Source organism: Micropterus salmoides, unplaced genomic scaffold (genome assembly GCF_014851395.1).
Source record: "Micropterus salmoides isolate LMB-PRFRI ecotype aquatic unplaced genomic scaffold, ASM1485139v1 Ms_hic_scaffold_4, whole genome shotgun sequence".
NCBI lineage: Eukaryota > Metazoa > Chordata > Actinopteri > Centrarchiformes > Centrarchidae > Micropterus > Micropterus salmoides.
Window position 1 is genome coordinate 14199475 of NW_024043372.1, and position 25149 is coordinate 14224623.

The window sequence follows — 25149 nt, forward strand, 5'->3', positions numbered from 1 at the left end:
AGGCACGGAGCTACCGCGAGAGCGAGAACGGAGTTTTGGGTGGTGGTGTGTTCACGGCCCCTCAGCGGGCCCTGCCGTATAATCTCGGTACTGCAGTAAAACTGTGATTATGATTCCTGAGTCCTGGATTAATAATGAGCCCTTTAGAGACTTAAGTAATAGACTAAAGTAGTTAAACAGTGAACAAACAAAAACAAAGCAGAGAAACATTATTCTCAAAGTAGTTAGTTATAGATGAGAGGAGGTGGACTGTGTTTTACATTGATGATGCTTGGTGCTCAAACACAGTCAAGTTTTTATTGTGATGAAACCATATTATCATATTTTTCCTGCTGTTTACATTCACAATTCAAAAAATGCACTGCAGAATATTCTGGGTGTAGATGTATATGTATATATGTATATAAATAACTATGTTTTATTCTATTTGTTTTATGTTACCATATTTTGATACATATTCTGTTCTGTGTGTGTGGCAAGAAGGGACTACAAACTTTCATTTCGTCATACAACTTTATGTTGTATAATTACAAATAAACTACCTTATACTTGAATATATGGCACAGCACATTTGTAAATAAAATACATAATCAACATGATTAAAAATCAATAATCAAAAATGAGGAATTGAAGAAATTAATAACAAATTCAGTATTTTTGTAGTTACTTTATAAATATGTATGTTTATAAGCTATGCCGTATGTCAAATCTTTTTACTCTATTCAAACATACCCAAATCTTTAATTTCACTTGTGTTTGATGCATGTTTTTTTAAGTCAAGCTATTTTTAATACCATGCACATCAAGATAAAATGTAGGTTAAACACCATTCCACCAAACAATAAAAATATTAGTGTAATCTCATCATAATAATTTCCACTCGTCATCAATTTAACAAAAGTAAAAACAGGAGACAAAATTAAATATGACACAAAATAGTTTCCTTAAAAATGAATCTTCCAAGCTAAGCAACAGCTTAACTTACAGTTTTTTTCACAACGTTTTATTTCATTATCTTCATTTTGTTTAATACCCAACTCTGATGTTAAATGATGTTATATGAATATAGAGGAGTATGAGAGGAGTATAGTTAGTTAAAAGGTTTGCTGCCACAACATGACATAACAAAATCTCTTTTTCCTTTGTAATATGGCATATAAACCAGTTAGTTCACTGCCTGCAAACTGGAATAAAACCAAACCAAACAGCATCTGTAGCTCTGTGCATCTCACATTTGATATATGTGTGCTTTAATAAAAAAAAAACTGTTTTTTGTAAGTTAAATTTACCCGTGCAGTAATAAACACATGACTATAACCGTTTACTAAATGCTGAAAGGTACCAAACAAACACAACCAAAACGTCTAAAAGGAAAAACACGTTGGACATTTGGAGCATTAATTATATCTTTTGCTTCTTAATGGCTTGAACTGGAATGCCAAGTCACATGCTGCACTTCTGTATTTCAACTCACAATCTGAGTTATCACAAAAATCACAGACATTATAATTTGGAATATTCAAAGTAAAACATCTTCTTTCTTCTTCTTCTTTCATCACAGTAGGGGTTCATAAATGAGCAAATCAGCTCTCTTCTTGATTATTAGGTGAATTAAAATTGACAGCCACTGCGCCTCCTGTATGGTTTTTGAACTGAAACAGTTTTACATGACCTCCTTTGATAGATTTGTTTATTGATTTTTACGTGACAAAGACAAAAATACAATAAATGTAATGAACACCATAATTTACTCAGCAGGACTCTCCTCCATTGAAACAAAGGCAGGGGGGATTCTGTTGTTTCCACTTCTGAAGAATGAGACACTTAGCCAGTAGTGTTGAAAAGGCAAGAGCATTAATTAGTTTGGAGGGTAGTGAAGAGAAGTCAGGCACAAAACCTAAGATGCTACCACAGGGAAAGGGTCATTTGACACAGAGGAAAAGTTTCTAAAGATGGATGGTCAAAACTGTGTTAAAGAAGCGTTACCTTATGTCAGTTTTTTTTGTCTTAGTCCAGTAAACTCTGTCAATAAGCTTTAATTGAATAAAGCTAGGACAAGCTCAAATAGAAGACTTATACATTTTTAATACAAATAAAACAACCACATCCGAAAATGTATAGTCAAAATCATTTTCCCAATTTTGTTTAGGGGACAAAAAGTGAGTGGGTGTGAGAGAGGGAATCAAATCATACAGGCATAAATAGAGTCCCGATTATTAACATTGGCTTCTAGGATGTTTTCCAAGTCAGATTCAGGGGGGGAATTGTGGATAGGTGTTTCTCACAGAGTCACAAACTTGAAAATAAAACAAGATGCGAATGAGGAATGAATGTGTTTTTTAAGAGAATTGTGAGAAAATCCAAATACATAGGTCCTTTTTGTTCTGAGCCCTTTTCTATACCAGCCTCTACTACATGATTGCATATCATCATCATTATATTTCATCTGGAGAGGGGATGTTGAACCTCTGAAGTGGCTTCTGTGTTAACAAGTAAACAACAAGTTAAGGGCAGAATTGAACACTTTCTTGTTTCCAAACTTTGATGTCATTACACTTCCCCCCAATTAGTACGGAGCTCCGACAGTAAAAAACAGGGCACCCCATCTGTTTGCATACCCAGTTTGTGTTTGATCAGACTGTGCTTGTGTGAATGCACACAAGGGAGGAAGGGGGAGCACATTATGTTTGGTTTTTTTTGGAACAAGCTGTAGCAAAATCCTCATTCATGGGACCAAAAAGATTGATTTGCTGCATTGTGCTTCAAATCTCCAAAGAGGATTTTGCATCCTGTGTGTGTGTGTGTGTGTGTGTAAGATGGCAGTCGATTAGGTTTATCCTTTACAGGCATACTGACAGCCTGGATGTTAAACAAATGAGTGAGGGTTCATACTTTAAACAAAGGAAAGGAAAAATCAGGAGGACCCAAGTCTGAAATCTAATACAGCGCCTTTCAGTGCTGAGAAACTTGACTGTGCTGTAATTATTAATCCTCTTAACGAGCAGAATGTAAAGTGGAGCCCAGAGGAGCCGGGCCGCAGCCTTATCTATGACAAACGGCTGAGCATCCTAATTGCAGAGAGAGATCTGACAGGATAAATTTATACCAGAAATGTGACTCATCTGACATGTTGGCAGCAGTGAGAGCACGGATACAAGCTAGAGCATCAGTTGTGCTTTTAAACATTAATTTCTGTACAGTATAGATCATGCAATATAAAGTAACACACACTAAAAATCACAGGCACAAGACTCTGCCATATTTTGGGTCAATATGTGGGATCACTTTACCCAGTATTCATGGGTAGATCATCACCCAAATAATGGCTTGGTTTAAGCCAGGGTTAGTGCCGTTTTGTTATATTACTGTTCAACAGTAGTGGGGTAATATTCGGAAAGTTTAAAATAAAGAACCAAAAGTAAACATAGTCATCAAGCATAATAAGTATTTATCATGGGATTACAATTATTGCGCATTAAAGTGTAAGTATCACTTAAATGTTGCATTTAATAAAGGTGGAGCTAATTTTAACTACTTTATATACTGCTGGGGAGCTTAACCAAAAATAGTAATACATCATTATTATTTATTTGTTGATCATTTTCTTATTCATAATCTAAATCTGTAAAGTAACTAGTAACTAAATAAGTCATGGAAATGTGGGGAAGTAAAGGGTACGATGAAAAGTATCATATAATGGATGTACTCAAGTAAAGTACAACTACCTACCTAGTACTTAAGTAAACGTACTGCTGTTTGGTTATTTACCCAATGGTGGTGAACTGTTTTAATCTACTCTAGCTTTTTTTAAACGTACATGTTACTCTTTGTCAGTGAGTGTTAATTATATATGCAGTTGGAATCACATATCAGTATATATATATATATATATATATATATTACTACAATTTGCCTCAAGGGGCTTTGTCACACGCACTTCGTTTTGTGCAACTAACAATATAATTTAGTAGCGTAAGGGATAGCTAGATTTAAAAAATATCCTAATGAAAGAAATCATTCAAACAATCATTCATTCGAAATGCTTTTGATTTATTGTCTAACACTCGCTCAAATCTCCATATTTTGTTAAATTTAAAATACAGCTAAGTAACCCAACAGTAATAGCAACACTGACAGTGCGTCAAAACAACCCTTTGTTACTGGGTAAACACCAGTATTGCTTCGGTACAACAGTAGGCTACTGACTGAACCAATTTGCGCAGTGTTTCATGTTTATATATATAACCGATGGGGACTAGTGTCACTGTGGGGACAAATATTGAGCTCCCCACAGGTAGAGACTGTTTTTTGAGGGTTAAGACTTGGTTGAAGGGTTCAAGATACAATTAGGTTATAGTTAGAGTTAGGGTAAAGGGCTAGGGAATGCATTATGTCAGGGAAATGTTCCACGGGGATGGAGGTACAAATGTATGTGATTTTTAGTGTGTATGTGTGTTCATCTAGTATATGGAAAACACCACATTAAGGAACTGTAAAACAAGTGCATAATCTCCTTGTAGGTGTAGATAAGAAGATGTGATAATAGGATTAGGAGCAAGTTATTTCTGATATAAAAAGAGTGTGAGTGCATGTTCAGTGACAGCAGAAGGCATGATTAAACTGAAAGGTGTGGGGGGAAAAGGTGCGCACAAGTCTCATTAAAATGTAACAACAGACATTAGAAGTTCCCTGCGTGAAAACAGCCCCGTCACATTACATCCAGCCGCCTGGTGCGATTAGCGGAGGGTGTTAGAGCCATTTAAGAAGGACAGGCAGTTTGGGATAGAATCCATCACATCTCTTTCTCTCACCCTGTCTCCCAATTGGCTTTCAACCAACAAGGTCAAAGTAAGGAGGTCTGATCTTTTTATTGGGGAGCAGATTGAGGGCGCATAATGATTTAACCTCATTCAGAGGAAAGACAACGTTGCCAAGATTTCTGGATCTGCAAACACTGAACAATTAAGACCACAAGATAGCAGGAAATCCCTACGTATCCATCATTTTTGCAAAGATTTTCAGGTCTCCTGCTGGTATTGCCACCTCCCACACTCCCCCACCTGCTTTGCCCTGGAGCCTTATCAGGATGCAGACAGCATCTTGTGCAGGATTTCTGTCACTGGCAGGCAATTCTCCTGTATTCTGACCCTCCCCTGCAATCTTCTGAGTCGCAGACTGTTGCTCAGACAAAGACACAAATGCCAGCAGGAAATTAACAGCATCCTCTTTTATTTCTTGATTAATTTGTCTTCTTGGCAGGTACAACAGGAAACAATAAACCATCAGGGGGCAAAATCATGTTTTAGACATTCAAAAACAGGAGAAATCTTCATCAGATGTTGGAGTGGGTTCCCGGGAGCTTTAACACTCACTATATTAATGTGTGGTAACCAGCTGCGGTCTCTCCTCTGAATAATAAAAAATGAATGCATGCTCACATTTGATGAACAATGTTGACGTTTGGGTTCCCGTTAAAAGAAATAATGAAAAAATTATAAGGCAAAAGTAAACTTCTCATCCTAGAATAACCCTTAATGTCTGGTAGCAGTGGACTGATGTGCAGCCGACCAACAAACATGATTTCAAGGCAGACCCTGTTTCAGGCCGTATAACTGGGCTCTAATATTCACAGTCATGCATCACCAAGCTTCTTTGCTGTGGCAGTTGGCAGCACCAGATGTACAGTAGAATATGAGAGAAGTCGTCCAGAACGTGCGGCTGCAGGCCGACTGACAATCTTGATAAAACTTGTATTGGCTGTGCAGGATATTTCTCATCCGTCCTTTTGTCATACAGCAGCCCGAAACTGTAATTACATTTCAAGAGTATGGAGCTCTGTTGTGGCTTGCAGCTGTTAAAACGCAACACAAATTAATGGTAGAAGTAGATAAGTAATATCTTTTTTAATACCGGGCTTCTGCCCCCAAAACCTTCACTTACTGCCGATTTTATTCACAGAAAATGTTGTAAGAAGCAAAACAGAAGATAACATGTTGATTAGAGAGAATAGAGATAGCAGAAATGCCTTAGATGAAGTGCAGAAAGCTTAATCAGATCTTCTGAGAGCTACTCATGATTAAAAATAACATTTGCACAGTATCTGGAGTTGAAAAATACATTGGTTTGCCTGTTTACGTATTCAACCACGCAGACAAATAAAGGCGTCGGAGAGGAAACTCACTGATAAGAAAAAAACCTCAGAAGAATAACAATTTCCAAAATGATATTTACATTTTATTTATGCTTTGATAACTAAATAGACCAGCCTACCTGGAAGATGGAGACAGGATATCAGGCATTATCGATCGTTTTATATGAAAGAAAAAAACAACAACTGAAAAACAGTCGGATCAACACGATATCATTAATATGACAATATATCAAGAAGAATAGTACGTCGTCTTTTACATCACCTCTACATACTGGCGGTATTGTGCTTTGACTTTTGCAACTAGAACACAGATACAGAAAAAAATTTACCAGCCCCACAAAACTCCAAGGGTTTCAGCAATCAACTCTCCTGGGAAGGAAAAAAAATCACCTAACCTCATCCTGCAGTCGAGATAAGAGGAAATGAAGTTGAATGAAGACTCCTCGACTCATCGGGCACGTGTGAAAGTGAAAAAAACAACAACTAACAGATGAGAAATGAAATTAGGTACAGCTCATCCATTTGCACAATCAACAAACACATGCTGTACCAGCTTGGGTACTGATGTTGATACCCATTACCCACACACACACACACACACACACACACACACCACAAACTGTATGGCTGCACACATAAACAGAAATATATGGGATGTATCATCTTCCATTTTCTGTATATCATTGAGGCAAAGTTGGTAATTGGTACCTATATATATATATATATATATATATATATATATAAAAAAATCCAAATTATAAATGAAATGAAAAACATGCACTGGACAAATACAAGCATGCATTTACATGATGAGACCTGAAATCATCACCAGTACATTTCAAATGGCAGATGATGCACCTCTACCACTACAACTGCCACCACAACCCCCCCCCCCCCCCCCCCCCTCCGAAAACTTCCCTGCATACCAGACTACACTCATTGCAAACGTAGATACATTCTCTTACAAACTACACAGAGTCTGGCTGTGTTATGGAGCGTTGCAACAGTTACAGATGTTGCTACATGTACAGTGGAGTAAGCAGTATGAATATTTGTCCCACTAGCAGGCCAGTAATGAAACTGTCGTGTGTTGCTGTGTTATATAAAGGCATGGGGGCTCTCTCTGATCTATGGTGAGATAACTGTACATGTTTCCCTTGTTTATTTTGACATTTGTTTGTCTTTTGAAAGAGAGGTCCGTGTTGGCAAGCCTTCTCTATGACCATCCTTTGTGGCAGTATTCCAGAGGAGAACACAGAGACAGAAGAGTTTCGAGTGCTGCATGACATGTTCTCCGGAAAAACAAAAAATGAACACAGATTTTAGATTTTGGGATATCCTCTCCACTTGGCCTCGGGTGAAATTTCTTTCACCGTTTTTGATTTGTCTGCTTTACTCCTTTTCTACTGTATGTAAAAAGTGCCTCTGGTAGACTTCGAATCAGTTCCTCACACTCCCCGTGTTGGATAGTTCTTGTTGTATGGTTGGCTTTGGTTGCATAACGCGCACTTTGATGCTTCACCCGGGCTCTGCTCAGCAAGTGAAGTCTTCAAAGTTGGCCTGTCCCGGGTGATGAGGTAGCATGTTGCCAGGATATGTTGATGGTGTACGCAGGTTCTCGCAAGGAGCCTGAGAGAGAAATTAGGAGAGAGAGAGAAAGCAAAAAGGCTGGTAAGACAAAGTAGAGGAGGATAAAGAGAGATAAATGATCACCAGGAGAGTATTGAGACAGAGGGAAGGCAAATGAGCAGAGTGGGAGTCATCACATTCAGAATAAAACAGAAAATAAAATACATTTGAGAAAAGTCAAAGACACACTCCTAGAATAACATGACATGAGCAACAAGCTGGGCCAGGAAAAAAATGATGAAATGGATGAAGGTGGATGGAAAGTAGTGGATGGCAAGTAATTCAGGAGTGCAGATCAGAGGAGGAGCGCATGTTTCTCTTTTTTTATCTTCCTGGGCTCAGACTTACAATCAAAGTGAGCTGGCTTCATTTACACTTGGAAATAAGTGAGCTGTCACACCTTCCAAAGCTCTAATTCCGACCTGTCCCTGCTGGTCCTGTCCCTGAGCTTTGATTAAATTCGTGCCACTTTCTGCTCTCTAACTTCTCTCTCTCTATTTCTCTCTCTCAATTTTCTCTCCATCTCATCGCAATCACTTTTTTGCTCCCTTCCCTGTCTCTCAAGTCCTTCCCTCCTTAGCTTCCTCCATCTCTATCGCTTCACTCTCTTGTTTACTTTTCCCAACCACTATCACTTCGTCCTCCTGTACTTAAGACTGGTGAAGACAAAGAAGAGAGCCTGCCCCTGTCAAAGCAATGCAGTCTGACACAGTGAAAGTACTTAGCAGCAGCCTACTGACATGGCGTTTCACATCATCCAGGCTCAGCACAGCTCCCCGGTCGTTGTTGTTGCGGCCTTTGTGTTTCTTCTTCACGCACCGGCACAGTTTGTACTTGAGCACCTGAAAATAGGCGAGGACATCCATTACAGGCCTTCAAAACTGGCCTGGATCAAAACACAGTATTCTATTTCTTTCTCTTCATTTTCCATCTTTACATAGTTCAAGCCCACATGCTTTGGAGTTTGAAGGATCAGGCAAATTGAAATTCAAATGAGATTAATTTTATGCATCTACAAATATATTTCACCATTGATCCTGCACGTGAGCAAGTGCTGCTTTCTCTCACACACACATCTAACTTCAAGGATTAACAGACACATAAAAATTCTCTCTGCATTGTTGTTAGAAGAGAAGGCATACAGGAAGCATGCAACACAGAGTTCTCTCTAATGAGAACGGACAGAGACATCCTGACTAATCTAAAAAATAATACATCCAAAATGTTAATGTATTCAGCGTTGCTGCTGCTGAGATGCGTGTGTCACAAAGAGATAGGCTGCAGGGTTGTGAGGGACAGAGCGCTCGTCACGCTCGCTAAAACACGTCCTTGTACGGATGGTAACATTGTGTGAAAATCTCCATTTTGTGAGCAAGTAATTCCATTAATGGCGCAGTACAAATTTCCATAAACAACACATTGCACTAGATGTTTTAACTAAGTGGGAGGCACCCAATGATGATGGGGAGATATTTTAAAGAGAGATATTTTACCTCATATAGATAGTCAAAAAGCTCAAGAATAGTTAGGATGCTGGCTCCGATGAAAAGACCCATCTGACCTCCGATATCACCTGAAAAGACAAATAAGAAAGCACAAATTGTAACTTACTCTGACAAAAGTCATCTCTGTGCATTCACATAAAACATAGGTTAGCTTTCATATTAACTTTTAACAAATTTTTTATCTTTATTAAGGTCTGAAAGGTGAACATCATAACAGAAAACACAGATGTAATTTGAAAAGCCACGATAGATTAAAGAGACAGTTTCATGTCTTCTGGGACCTGAACACCTATTATAAAAATGCAAGTGCTTGTGTTCCTGTCACTTTGGATAAAAAGCATCTGTCATGTTGCACACTGCATATTATCTATTACCAAGAAAACACTTGACAGCCATTTCCTTACCCAAAAGGCCTGCCAATTCGTAAGCTTTCTTTTGTTCAATGGTTTCGTAGTTCAGCGCTTCAAAGTAGATATCCAGAACCAGAATGTTATCACTGTAAACAGAGAGAGAAGCAGACAGTCTTAAGTCATATATTCAAATGTCTCAGTTTACATTTTATACACTTTTCTTTTTATCAAAGTGTCCCCAGGCGTAGAAGGTGACTGGTGAGTCTGCCACTTTCTGCAGATCACTGCGCAGATGCATCAAGTTGAGCAAATAACCTGCCGTCACTTATTTCCCATAGGTGGGTTTGGTCATTGGGAAAACAAGGGAAATAATGACAGCTGTTTGATTTCAAACAGTGTTAATGTCTAAAACCCATGACTTCAGCACAAAGAAAAATAATGGGGATTAGGCCCAGAGCAAGGCTGACTATTATTTTGATTCCTGAATATCCTCTCTGTGGGACGAATCAGACTACACACCCCAGTGGACTTGAGATCAAAACTGTATCTCGACTTTTTCTTTTTTCTGTACTTGGCGCACTATTTTATTACTTACATTTAAGTCAAGACAAGTGATGATCTGCCAGTCTTAAAGAAATTCTGTTAAAGCCGAGGGCTGATTTGAAACGGCTAAATCACAGCTGATAATGTATAGATGGAGATGTATGACAAAATGAACATGCAACATCTGCTTGTTTCATGCTAAGTGTGGGAGATTTACTTCCAGCTTATGCAGTTTGACTGTACTATTCTTATTAAAAGAACATAAAACATCTGTAGCAAAACCGTGAAACAATCATCGTTCACTCAGTTCCTCGCCTGATAGCGTAATCTCGGTTAGTGGTTGGCAACCTTTTTTGTCAGACATTCACACACAGCCCTGGGGAGGACTTTTTCACAGGAGACATTTTGACTTTTCATAGCAGGAAAAGCACAGGTGGAACAACTAACATCGATGGCTCTGTTCCATTAAGTGTCACAGGAAGCCTCTTCAGTGCATGTACAGTACCAAGACCCCAGACCTGGCTCACCTAAATGGAATGCAGCCTTCATTAATGCTAATTACACCTGCGCATATCCTATTCTGACAAATCAAAGCACGAATGTAGCAAATGTGTTTGTATCAATTATATAAGTGAATAATGTACAATAATCAGTTTGCATTCGTACACTACAACTACTGGGAGTGGCAGAAGCTGGATGTTTTATCCATTTATCTAACTAATTCAACTGTTTCTGTGTTACTTTTAGCCAGAGGTGGGATTAAGTCACATATGTACTAGTCACAAGCAAGTCCCAAGTCTTAACCTTCAAGTCTCAAGCAAGTCACAAGTCAAGTCATATGAAATTCTTAGGAATTCAGTTTTTGTTTAAACAGTTTAAGAGAGCTGGCAATTCAACTGTAGGATGATTTAGGAAGATGTAGTAAGTGTTTCTGTTCTAAATATATTGAACTATAAAGGTGTTTCTATTATTGAAATGAGGTGGAAAAATAGAGTAATAGAAACACGTGTCAGTAATGGTAACCTCTTACCATTCCTGTAAAATTAGTTTAAACTATATTTAAAACTATATGCCAGTCATTGGCACAATTGCTTGCAACTGGCTTGGCCTACCAATGAAATAATAGGGGCTGGTCCTTCCTTACAGCGCGGGCTCTCGTTGGCTATAGTAGGCTGTGTAGGGGGGCATGTGAGCTTCTATTGGGTCGGATTTGGTGTTAGTCGAAAGGTCAGAGTTCAGCAGCTAATTTGAATACAAGATATTGCATTTGTTTACATCCAAATCTGAGTTATTACGGTTATAATGACAAACTAGACACATTTGCCAGCAAATTTGAAATGATGCAGCATCAGTCCCTGGGGATTTATTGATGGAATAATTTATTGATGGAATAATGTGTTTTTGACTAAATGTTTTTACTGGATTAGATCTTCTGGAATTTTTACAACATAACAAGACCATTTTTGTCGGAATATAATTGATCAGTGGATTAAGATACTCTTAGGCTTTAAAGGTGAGTCGCATCAATTTTGATTGTACTGGTTGGTCTAACAGAGGCTCTGTATGGTGACTGTATCTTGAAATGTTTTGCATTGGTCGAATCACAAGGACTTTAGCTTTCAAATGGTGTATCATATGAGTATGAACTTAACATAGCAGTTGTGCGCCACCAGGAATTTTAAGAGGTTTTCACATAAAGTTACAACAGCACCAAACTGCAGCCAAACAACTGGATGCAGCCTAAACTTAGCTTTCTATGCGTTCGACCAGCCTATGTTGGCTAATAAGCCACAGTCACGTAACATACCTTTCTTTATGGGTTCTGTAGTGACAGAAAAAGTTAGGATGTTGTAGGTGTTGTGTCACTGATTTTTGAGCTGCAGACCTTGCACAAAGCTGTTCTTTTCTTCCGTCATCGACAACATAATCCTTGAAAGTCTGTGTTGCACTACAACTAACAGTCTTTTTCTACACCGCTGTCCGGAGATCCGGACTGCTATATGAAAGCACATGGTTGCAGGATTATGCCGCAAACATTGAAATGAGCGAATGCAAATATTTAATTTAAAAAATCAAGTCATTATGAAGTCATCTGTTTCAAGTCTAAGTCACGTTTCAAGTCATGAACACCAAGTCAAGTCGAGTCTTTTGTCTGTTTTAGTCAAGCAAGTCTCAAGTCTTCAAATTTGCAACTCAAGTCTGACTCAAGTCAAGTCATTTGACTTGAGTCCCCCATCTCTGCTTTTAGTATTTAAATTGTTTATCCTTTACTTTTAAAATTAGCTAACTACTTCAACTGTTTATTCATCACTTTTAACTAATTATTTGAACTGTTTCATTCACCGAACTGATTTTGTCTCTACATGCAGTGATTCATACTTTTAGTTTGCTTGCTAACTAGTGTCCATGCATAAAAAATCCCAACACACAGTGTTTGGATGTTACCGCTAACTCAACATGTGGATATATTAATTGCCACTTTATTTTTTTTTAATTAGCTCTACAGTCTTTCCCCCTGGCAGCTGCAGAACTTGTTACACCCTGGGGTCCAACTGCCCCTGGTTGGGAATCACTGATCTAGGTGAATTTATCATGTTATTACTGACATTTGTGGATGTTTTCTCCTGATTTGTATGCCCACCTGTATAGGTGTCACCCTGCTGTTTGAATAATGCTTCCTCACTGTAAGGGGAGTAACCTGCAAAACATCTGATCAGAGCTGCTGTCCTGGAGCCGGTGAAGCTGTGTGTCTATGTGTCTTGGTCTGTGTTTGTGTTTCAGTCCACTGTTAAGAGACTTCAGTTTCACACCATTTAACACTGTGCAGCCCAGACACCAGAACACTCCCAGTAAATGTTCATCAGTGTACACTGCTTGGACATATGGCCAGTCAAAAAATTAAAACTAGATGGACTCACATCTATCCACAGGGAATTACATTCTGAAGACAGAAGTGAGAGGTCTTTGCAGCACTCTGACTACATATGGTGTAATTAAATTGTCCTCAACAGCTCCGCAGGGAATGATAGATAAAAGATTCAACTATTATTGCACCCTCCCCTCATTTCCTTGAACTAGTTTTGATCTTTTCAGTAGATCTGGCAAAGAAACACTTAAAACTTGGCTGATTAATCAAGCTAAGCTCTGAATGGAAACTCCTTATTCTATTTCCTCACCTCAATGAAAAAATACAGGTTTGAGAAAATGAACTGGTTACAGCAGCTATTGTGTAGCATTTAAGTAAATTGCTTAAAGGGGAATCAACCTCAAAACACTTAATTTATATAGAAAATGTGTAGGAAATCTAACTTGCTTTGTGGTGTTTTCTTCTTATTCCCACTGGAAATTGACACAGATGATGTAGCCTTGTATTTCTAGTGCAGCTTTACAGCTTTAGTGTTTATTTACTTGACTGGCTTGATCAACTTAAAAAATTGGTAAACATTAGATTTTAATCTTAAGTTCCTCACAATCAAGACCAAAAGCTATATTTGACATTCATCAGCATTAACCAATAATATGTCTGGAGCCAACACATTAGATACAATACATTTTGAGTGCAGCTTTTGATTTGTTTTGTCTCAAGCCGGGAGAAACCTGCTTTTGTTAATTATTTCTATATAGTGTATTAGCATAGTATATAGTATAATGTTTCATACATCTATATGACATATCTGTTCTTCACAATCATAATGCTAGAAATGCTCTTACATAACAGTATCATTTTCAGCTGTTTTATGTGTAGCAGGTGTAACTGGTTACACTGAAAAGCACCAAGGTGATAATGTGTAAAACTGAATACAAAGTGAAGCAGTGCTGAAAACTCCACACTCATCATTGGACAAATAAGATGTCAAAATGTGACTTACGCTATGTACTGCTCTGTCTTGTTGAATTTCTTGGCAAGGTACTTGGCTGATGCTTTGCTGGGTATCTTTACAAAGGACATCTCTTTACCATAGCGCGTCATGTTGCACGGCGTCTCGCACACACAGTAGTCATTATCTCTCTCCACAAGAAAGTCTGAAAAATAGAGCAGAGAGAGAGAGAGAAAGAGAGAGAAACAGATTGAAATAAAGACATTGGGACAGATAGATTTATCATTTCCTCAGGATGACAAACAAAATGCAAGCAGAGTGAAAGGCGTCAAAGAAAACTTGTGAAAAGACGCTGCAAGGAAACACCCCAGAGACTCTTATAAGAAATAGAAAAGATATGACACATGCCGACAGAGTCAGAGAAAGAGCAGCAGCCAGAGGCTGACACGTGAGTCTGTGTCATGAAAGAGCGAGGGATTGCAAGTCAATAAGAAAACAAGCAACAGATATGAAAGGCCTGAAAGGTATCAGTTGATGGAGAGGCAGGGGAGATTGAAAAAAGAGAGCCTCAGTGCCAGGCCTGAGGTTTACTATTTTAGAATGGCTGCCATCAGGCTGAAGGAAGACTATTATCTGTTATCAGCTTGGATCAGGGGCTCTGAACAGTGGGACAGTGTACACACACACACATGCACACACAGCATGCTGGGTTATCTCCTTACCCAAGGCAGGATCTGCACACTCCTTGTACTGCTCTGGGGTGCAGTATGGGGCATCTCCTAAGGACAGGCAGAAGAAACACAATGTTCTCAGTCTGAACAAAAAAAGGGGAGCAAGGGAAGAAGAGAGTTTTCAAAGAAGCATAAAGGATGACGAGATCTGGGGTTGTAATTAATTTGGTCTTAGTCTGATGTTATTTGATCCCACCACATAATTGATTTCATTAACGTTCGTACTTTCGCTGCCTGTCATGACCACTTTCAGTCTCCATCACTGTCTCCATCTTTTTCTCCCTGGACGTTAAATATGTCCTAGATATATGGAGAAAATGATTTCCCAGAGGCAACCATTCACTGCATTTTGGTTCATACTCTCCTTCTAATGACAGGGAGATAGAAGAGATGAAAAGCAGCAGAGCACAATCCACTGGGAAGAGGATTTCAACTGGGGAATTCTCTGTAGACTCACATGAATCAACTGCACAATCACTATAAGATATCAGCTAATCCTGATTATCACACAGACAGACTGTCTGGCACTCTATATGCAAACACAGCGCTGAAAGTGACCCTGATCGAAGAGAAAGATATTAACAATTATTGGACAGGTGAGTGCGGGTTAACAGGGTCGAATCCAGATGTTTCCTGTGTGCCAACCTCCTTCTCAATTTGCCATCTGAGATGCCACACAGTGATTAAATGTAGGAGGTAGATAGCGAATGCCAGCTGAAATCACTGCACAAACACAAAGTGAAAATATTTGAGTTTTCCAATTCACTGGAGTGTGAAAGTATCAGACTTTCTGCAGTCGTTGGCAAAAAGCTGTTAGTTCTTAAGAATTGTTTTTGTCACCACAATTTCAAATGAAAGCACGATAGCATCTACATCTTTATCAGTAAATGTAGATATAAAAGCTATTTGTATCCAGCAATGACAGGCCCTGCTGGTTCCTACCAGGCATGTGGACCATCCTGCAGTTGCAGTTCTCCACCAGGTATCGTGTTTCACAGTCGATCCGGCAGGCTGTGATGCTGTAAGTGCTGAAGAAGTCGGAGTCCATCGGCGTGGCTTTGCAGTCCCCCCATGGTGGAGGCAGGTACGTCAGCTGAGAGAGAAGAAGAGTGCAGCACAACTTTAGTTACAGAGCACACAGTCTATTAAACATCCCCTCCTGTGCCATGTTAATTCAGTCATTTCACCTTGTACTTTACGTCAACACGATGATAAATGTGTTACTCTGTCTATATAAGAAGCACATTTATTGAATTTGGCACAGACAATGAATTTTGTTCTTACTCCATGGTGAATACATGTGCATAGTGGTGCTTATTGTGGGAGCTTCTCTCCTACGCTTCTCCTATTCCTAGTCTCCCTCTGTGCTTCCATTGTACTGCCCACTCCTCGTGCAGGATTGACTGAATAGTATCAGCAGTGTAGTAGAACTCTGATGTTGGAAGTTACAAAAAGTATGGTGCTTTTTTTGATCCAAATATGTACATCTTCACTCACTCTTGTTAAACTTGTACAATAAAACATCCACTTTATGTAGTCATATAGAGTCCATATAGAGCTTCTTCCCTCAGGCCATCAGGATGGTGAAGGATGGTCCTCTGACAATATCCTGTATGTCCCTGGCCATGTCTAACATGTTGTCTTCTTCTTGTGTGTTGTTTTACATCTGGGACTGTCATGATCCGGCTGTGCCACCCATCAGTTCATAGTGTTTTCCTATGTCGCCTATCTCTCCCTCACCCCCCGTGTTTCTCTGTGCTGTCGGTCTTCTGTTTGGCTGAATCCCAATGTCCTCATGAGGGCTTAGCGCTGTCCCACTGTCAAATCGTCAAGTGCATGAGGGCTTTCTGGTAGACTTTCTGAGCCCTTTATGCAAACTTTCTGTTTGTCTGCATCTCTGGAGACTTGCCTGAGGGAATTACCCACAGTTCATTGCGTTGTAACGTTAAACGCGGGGTTACCAGGGGAAGCCGGTGTTAAAAAAAGGTAAACAAACATGGAAGGAGCAACTATAAGAAAAACGATTACATCTAAGTGTATGCTGCTGTTTTGACAAAGACGAGTAAAATTAATTATTTGAAAATTACCTCTTAGCCACAGGTCATTTTTAAATAATCAATTTACTCGGCAAGAGCCTGGAATACGTTTAGGTTGGACAGTCGGTCCTTTCAGTGCCACGACCGTGAAAAAAGTAAAAAATGTAAAATAAAAACTCCCAAACCCACAATTGTTTTTGCATAGTCAAGGTAACATAACGTAGATGTTACAAAGTGCGGTGCTGTCCTATTATACCATTTCAGGCCCTTACAGCCTTAATACTTAAGCACTTACCAGGTGACATCAGCTACTGTAAGTCTGTGAGGGTTCAGGGTTTAGGCTTTAGATTGGGATTGGGGCTTTGTGTCTGTGTGTGTGTGGCAATGCACCTTCTAATGTGGGCCAATCAACAGACCACCTGGGACTTCCTATCTTACTTGAAACTCTTTTCCACAATCAACCCCTGCAGTTAAAAACCCAGCCTCCTCCCTCACTCAGATAATCTGTTTACTACCAGTGGGCCATTTGCTACGGCTTCAGCATCAAGCTATGTCTTTTGTGATTTTTTATATCCTGTATTTTCATTTGCCTTAGGTTTTTTGATCTCTGAGTCTGGAGAGCTCTGCATTGTTCTGCCTCATATGGTTTTAAAACTGTCTCTGCCTGCCTGCCCCGCTCAAACAGATTTACCACTTTGAGTTCACCATGTACATTCATTATTGTAAAAGCACTGTGATTCTGTCTTTTTTTTTTACTTTAAAAAAAAATATTGTTTTATATTTTTTATACAACTGCCTCTGTGTCTGCATCTGGGTCCTCTGTTACAGACTCTAACAGAGACATATTTACAGTTTAAAACTTGCACAACCCATTTACACACTGGGCCAATACACACTTTAGCATTTTAATATTTTTAACACTAATTTGTATCCTTTAAATTTCTTTTTCTAAGTATCGATTTTTTCTTATTTTTACCCTTTATTGCACATAAGCCTTTCCAGCAAAGCCTCAAGAGTATGCCACCTTGCATTTCATTGCACTTATTGCAGGAGCATGTGACTACACCTTTAAGTAACAATTATTTTCATAACTCAATAATCTGTATATAAAATTTCAGTAAATGGTGAAAAATTCCCATCACAATTTCCTAAGGCCCAACTTGACATATTCAGAAATAAATGTAATATATATACCCCTACTCCCAACAGTGAATTGTGTTTATACTTGATGTTGCACCATACTGTTCATGTAGAAAAAGTCAACTGAAATCACTCCAGCTGAGTGCATTTTTGAAATTTGCATATCATATTAAAATATTAGCAGTATTAATTTACATTTCAGCTGCCTTAAAAAAAAGAGGGCAAAAATTTAATGCATTAAATGAAGTAGGAAGCTATAAAACAGCCCCTGTGTGTTTCTGTCTCATCAGTTCAAACAGTGCACCACTGAGTGCTCACACAGCAATAAATTAAAGGCCACTGTTATGATTTAGGGGCCTGCATTTTACAATTTGTACCGGCGTGCAAGAGGCAGCCACATGTGTCGCGCACTGGATTTGGTTACTAATAACCCAAGGCAGTGTTCAACATGCACATGCAGTATTTACACACAGACACATACAGTACAGCATGCTAAAGAAAACCATATAGCGCTGACTAACATCTAATCAGGAGACCATAATGATTCCTCTTCTTATTTTCACATCAAGGACGTTTAGCAAAGTCAAACAGAACATGAAAACCATCAGAGCGTGGTAAAATGTGATAATCAATAATAGATGGTTGATATATTCACCTTGTCACGTGGGCTAGACCTATTGGAGGAGCTATATGTATAGCTAATGGTTCTCTTATGCTACTTATGAGTTCTGCTATTTCTATTTATCTGCATTTTCAAAACCTCTACTCAGCCACCCAAACCACATTGTGGCAACATTACTTCCCATTGGTTAAACGTCTGCAAAAGCTCAATTCTGCAAGTGGTCAAAAGTGAATCTGGCGTTAAGAGATTTCAGGACATGTTAAGTGTGCTCCTTAAATCAAGTTAATCATGCTAAGGTTGTGACCTCAATTGCCCCTTCCTTAACCAAATGAGAGAGAGCAAACAAATGGGTAAGAGGTAGGAGGCAAGACTTAGACAGACATACTGACTTGGACAGGAAAAAGATGGATGGAGACAAGCTGGGAGCAGAAACAAGTGTTTGCTTTTCATGTAAAGTAGGGGGAAAATACAGATTTTTCTTTTGTGGGATCTTGGTGAGTGACAGTTTGGCCGGCTGAGAAGGCCCCGACAGTTTTACACTACAGGACTGCTGAAGCAGGGGGTTGAATGAATGTAAGCAAACTGCATTAGATTAATGAAGAGTGAGCCTGCCAGCCAATAAAATAACTAAATAAACAGGGAAAGAGGAGAATCATGTTAAAGAGAAATGAACTGCATTAGAGGAATTGTAATTACTGGTGGAGAGGAAAAAAGTAAGAGAGCTAGTGAGAAATAGAGAAAAACAAAGAGGGACAGTTTCCTGCAGACGCGACATTGGCAGCATGCAAAATCCTGCTGCAGCCGCAGACACTGAAACACACTCACTAGTAGTGTGGACGTGGAAGGACTGAGATCCAAATCCATCCCTTTCCCTCCTCCATTCATTATGCATGGTTCTGTAGCATATTAGGGGTATAGAGTATGTGATTTGTCTGGCTGTAACACCCGCAGAATTATTCACACTTCAGTGGAATAACCTACACATACTTTGTTTAACTGAGCAAGACAGATGTCCACAAGCTAACTGGGGAAAGTTTATGTCTCGATAATAATGGTAAGGCCGTTATGTGTGTAACAAAAGTGCACAAGGGCCCAAGGTCTCCAAGGGAACAGTCCCTTTGGTAAATATGTGATAAATGTTTCCACACTGAAAGCTCAGAGGTCCATTTTTAGCTAAGAAAAAAAGAGCCTTTTCAACCTCCATCATATTAAACAAGAATAAAAAAGCAACTGTCCTTAAAACTGTCACATTATGGATGGGTCTGTGGCAGACTTCTTGCCTTCGATGTGGAACACAGGATTGATTATCAGCCAAAATGATGTTTTTAACGTCCTTTGTGTCAAAGCAGTATAGCAATTGTCCTTCAAAACACAGCATAGCGCTCATAGTGCATTGCTTACCATGTGAGATGCCTCATTTCAACTCCCTAGAGTCCAACAAAAGCCTTGAACAGGGCCAGTGACAAATATGTTACTCTCCTGCGTGCCTCAATCATTGAGGCATATGCACAGCGTGACGTGACGATTGCGAATAGTGGTATTCAGATCCTTGTAATATGTACCCATAGAACAATAATAAAATACTCCTTTACAAGTAAAAGTTCTTTCTTAATTAAAAATACCGAAGCATTATCAATAAATAAATAAATCTAAAAATAAAATGCAGATAAATGCCTCCTATGACTTGATTATTATGTAGTACATTATTTTATATTATATTGTTAATACTGATGCAACAGTGTGTAAGCAGCATTTATATGTTGTAGCTGGTCAAGGTGGAGCTAGTTTTACTACCTAATACACTGTAGTTTAGTCCAGTGGTTCTCTCCTGATCCTCCAAAGGAACAGAAGATGAATCTGAGGGGTCATGAGATGATTTATGGGAGAGGAGAAAAGAAAAAAACAAAGTTCTGTTTTACAAATGTCCATTCATTATTTGATTATTCTGTAATCATTGCTTTTTTGGGGGAAATATTACATAATTTTACTTCTTTTACATTTGAATGTCAAAGAGTTGAAATAAATGAATGAAACCACCTGAGAAAATTAAAAGAGGATATAACTTCACACTGCTTTTTTCTGTGAGGGGTTCATAAGACAATTTTTTTTAATGTAAACTCTTCTGAAAAGTAACTACGGCTATGAGACATATATAGTACAATATTTGCCTCTGAAATTGAGAGTAGAAGTAGAAAGCAGAAAAAAATGGTAATACTCAAGTACAATTACAAGTAAATCAAATTTATACAGTGGCTGAGTATATGTACTTGGTCTCTAATTTGTGTAGAGCAGGAGAGTTGGGTGATAGTTTTAAATGATTTCAGCATTAGACACCAATTCAGATTACATGGAGTCATTAATATTATATATTCATATAAAAATATAATTTAGTGTTTAAATACACTGAAAATGTACCCCACTTGCCTTGACTTTGTTAATAGCACAGAGAGAGAGTTTCTGATAAGCTTGCTAACTGTTCAGCTTGTGCTCACTATAAATTTCAAATGACTGAGATACTGGCTGGCCCGCGAAAGTTCAGTAAAGCTCTCAGTCTGCAGGGAGTGACAGGGGCAGACAAGGGCAGAGCCGTCAGAGTGCCTCAAAGGCAGCAGAAAGATCCTCCAGATGGTTGTGGATCAAGGGGAGTGAGCAGTAGAGTGTGATTGCTACTGGGACACAGGCCAGGGCTTGATCAGCACTGGCAGGGTCACATGGGCCATGCAGGACATCTGATGTTGAAAACCCCGAAACACTCCGAATGATCCCAGTGTACGTCACCGATAATATTAGCCAGTGTTTGAGTCAATGTATTTTCACAATGTGAGACAAGTTTTTTGCAAGTGTCCATGTAAACATATACAGCTTGTGACAAACATCTGGGACAGAAAAGCAATCAGATTCAAAGCTGTCAGAGTGAAAACTGAATTTGACATTGAAATTTGAAAAACTACTAAGTAGTTGAAAAACTACTGAAAAAGGTGATGTAGAGTGTGCAAAGGTGAGTTGTCTAAACCTATGGCAAAGCTAGGTGGGTTATATAAAGAAACAACTTAGCTAGGACAATAAAACAAAAATGAAACTGGCCCCTTCATTGCAATCTCCATTCCAGTCCCAAGATGCCCTCAGATTTTCCCTCCATTGACCATAACCTGAGTTCCCATCTACACACCTTTTCCCACTTCCCTCAGCTGCTCTCAGTTACGTGGCCTTCCCTGCCCACAACCTGCTCCTCATTCCCTCATCAGCCTCCCAGTTCATATACGGGCCCAATATCATTCATTCCCTGCCACACCATTTTAGTTATAATGTTGCCATTGATTTCAAGCTTGTTTCCTGGAACCTGCCTGATTATTTGAAATTTGGATTCCTGTCTGCTCCTTGTCCTGTAAGTCTCAACCCTTATTTAGTAAATCATTGAACTGGTCCACTCTGCTTCCTTTGTCTGCATTTAGACCTTTCCCTTGCTGACACTCTTCCTCACCATTGTATCTCCACTTTGAATACTACTACTATATATACTATATATTACTACTTGTAAATACAAATAACACATCAAGAGAGACTAGCATATCCTGAATTCTATGTACATATAAACTGATTGGCTCAATGCCATAAGAAAGCTTTGCTTTGTCTTTTTTTTCATTGCTATGCTGATGACACAACTTTGTGTCAGTAAAATCAGGACACGCCAGCAGTCTGATGTGCTCATTGAAGAAATAATACTGTTTGGGTCATTAAATACATCAGAATTAAAGATACATTTGATAACCTGGCTGTCTTTATTAAGCCAGAAATCTTTTATTAAAATCTAAGTTTCTATTGTTACATTAATGAGGTAGTCCTGTTTTATCAACCAGGTTTTGATTCAAGTTCTTTTAAATCACACCATGCTCCAGCATACATATACGGGCTTTTGTGCCCATGTGTATCTGCACCTACGTCAGATCTTGCAACAAAACTTTGTAAAATTGTTTTAGAAAAGCTATACAAATGAAGGTTATTATTATTAAAGATGGAGTGAGTCATTTTATGTTGACATCCTTTTGACAGTGCAAAAGTTGTTTGATGTACACACTATCTCTTTGGAATCTTCAAAATAGATTAAAAGGCCAATACTTACTTAGATTTTCCCTGGCAAAATGTGCTGAGATATATTTTTGTAGTTCTGTATTCATTTCTGTCATCTTTCCCAAGACGTACCCGTTGTTCCTGACAGGAGACAAAGGTCTGAAACCCCGGCGCCACTCCAAAGCCCAGCTGGTCTATGAAAGGCGGCTCGTCCTGGGTGTGGATCTGAACTTTGATCCCCGCTTCAAACGATGTCTCGTCTGTAGACAAGAAGAAGTTAGGACATTTACAACAGGCATTATTATTTATATGAACACATTGGCCTGCATCATCTATCCAGCTGCAGTTGTTAATAATCAAATAGAGAAAAAGCTTTGCAGCAGTGGAATGGTTTAGCCCGTGAGTGAAAAACAAGACAGAAACAAGATCTTAAAAAGAATTTAATAAACTTGTTGTCTTATTTGAGCTGGGAAGAACCATTCCTAAGGAGTCAGTGCTTACTCATTAGCTACACCTATGGTGTTTGAGGGATGACAAACACACTGTGGTCTTTCAGGAGTTAACAATAGCTAGAATGAAGAGTGAAAGCATAAGGAAGATGGACTTCCTAAGTAGGGCGGTTAATGAGAGTTTGCGCCCCACAGGAGTCTTATTTACTGCAGGGGAAAGGGGGAAATGAAAGTGAATGGATTAATTAATAAATAAACAACGATGAGGATAAAAGGAAAATCAATACAGCTCACAGCTTCCTTCCCTATAGCACTCTGCTGTATATATTTTGAATGAAGCTGATGGTCCTCTTTGATACTGAGATTGGTGGAACATCACAATGACATGGTGACTCAAACCTCTACTTATGCAAAACATATTTCTATCACATTTGCAGAGACCTGGAAATGCTTATCGTGGTGATGGCAGGCTGGATTCAAGAGATTTAGATCCTTTGAGCGCTGGCTCAGGGATAAAGTAGGATGTCTGTTTCCTGCTGCCTTTCATCCACACTTGTCACTCGGTTTCGTCTTCTAAGTGCCAGGCTTTCTCACTATTTTCAATTAAAGAGCTCAGGGATGCGGCTGGAATTCAGCAAGAGAGCCTCGACAAAGAGCAACAGACTTTAACCGTTACACACTGCTCTTCTGAGATGGGATACAAAGCCATTTTCTGCTGCTGCCAAGACAAATGCTTCAGGCTTGGAGCAGCATTCTACATGAGCAGTGCCCAAGCTCCAGCTCACAAAAAGTGCACGCCATCTTTAAGTCATGGCTGTCTGTCATCCTTTTACATTTTAAACAATATGTGGACTAAACTCAGTCTATACAAGCAAGTTCAGCTGCCTCAAAGTAATTTTATTGCTTGTGCTTTGTTGTTAAATCATTTCAGGTTTGCAACAAAACGCACAAAACAGTAAATGTAACCTGGAGACAGACTGTAGCTATAGTTTGAACAAGAAAATCCTAAGCTTAGGTGTAAAATCAAATTCTATATTTGATCAAACTGCATGATCACACTTGCCCACTTACATTTTCTTAGATTTCTTTTTTATTTCATCATGCTGAGCTCTTTGGCTATTATTTGAGCAGGATGGGGCCTCAGTGGTGCTCACTGTTGCCTCACAGCATGAACTGTTTGATCCATCCCGCAGTGATGTTTCTGTGAGGAATTTGCATGTTCTCCTTATGTCTGCCTGGGTTAACTCTGGTTGCTGCTGTTGACTCCCACAGTCCAAAGACATGCAGCTCAGGTGAAGTAAAAACTCTGAATTGCCTGTAGGTATGAATCGGAGTGTCGATATGTTAGACTGACACTTGAATAGAGTGACGTCCTGTCCCGGGAGTAAGCTTATCAACCGTGCATACTCACAGGTTTGTGCTTAAACCATGAGTACACTAATTTCTATGCACAGAATCTAGGCTATTTCATCAATTTCTTCTTGTGCTTTAGAATGTGCATACATATAGCATTACCCCTGACCAGGCATACCAACAAACCCTTTGTGGTACACAGGCATAATCAGGGGCACCCCAATTCTCAAATTACAAGCACACAAACCCATTTTTGTTTTTCTTTAGACAACAAGGAAATCATTTCTTTCACAGTGAAATTATGCCCTTAGTACCTCTATTTCCACCAGTTTCTCTGGTACTGCATCACAGAGTACCTGTGGCATCATACAAAAGATCCAGAGGATCTGTTGACATGACATTCAGTTGTAATAAATCTGCATTAATAATGAACACTTACATTTTGATTCCATTTTAACTGTTCTTAACTAAGTAATATTTTCTGTTATGCTGAAACTGTTAAAAAGTTAATTTATAAAGATAATTAAGAGCAAATTTCTAATGAATTAGACGGTAGTGTTACCATCTCCAGTGTCTATTTTCCATACTGCAAACCTGAGTGAGTCATCTGACAGTCACCTGTCCCAACACAGTTTTATGCTTACTGTTGTAATGCTTAATAATTTATCTTTGGACAAGAAACTTGTGGAAGCGTCAAGTAAAACAGGTTGGTTTAACCTGCTGAAAACAGACGCCCTCGGTACCGGGGGCAGCC

At 39.0% G+C, this 25149-nt stretch overlaps 1 protein-coding gene across 3 annotated transcripts in view; it reads right to left on the bottom strand.

The window, feature by feature from the left end:
- Positions 1 to 5212: 5212 nt before the first annotated feature.
- Positions 5213 to 25149, bottom strand: part of asic1b (acid-sensing (proton-gated) ion channel 1b) — a 161302-nt gene continuing 141365 nt past the window's right edge. For 2 of the 3 annotated variants that reach the window (XM_038697806.1, XM_038697805.1), the window contains 8 exons: positions 22726 to 22853; positions 15670 to 15820; positions 14719 to 14775; positions 14048 to 14201; positions 9690 to 9781; positions 9274 to 9353; positions 8521 to 8622; positions 7685 to 7780 (listed from right to left, as the gene is read on the bottom strand). In XM_038697806.1, the coding sequence (XP_038553734.1) occupies positions 7685 to 7780; positions 8521 to 8622; positions 9274 to 9353; positions 9690 to 9781; positions 14048 to 14201; positions 14719 to 14775; positions 15670 to 15820; positions 22726 to 22853 (860 nt within the window). Of the gene's footprint in view, positions 7781 to 8520; positions 8623 to 9273; positions 9354 to 9689; positions 9782 to 14047; positions 14202 to 14718; positions 14776 to 15669; positions 15821 to 22725; positions 22854 to 25149 lie in introns of all 3 variants that reach the window. The other variant, XM_038697804.1, reaches the window with a different exon arrangement.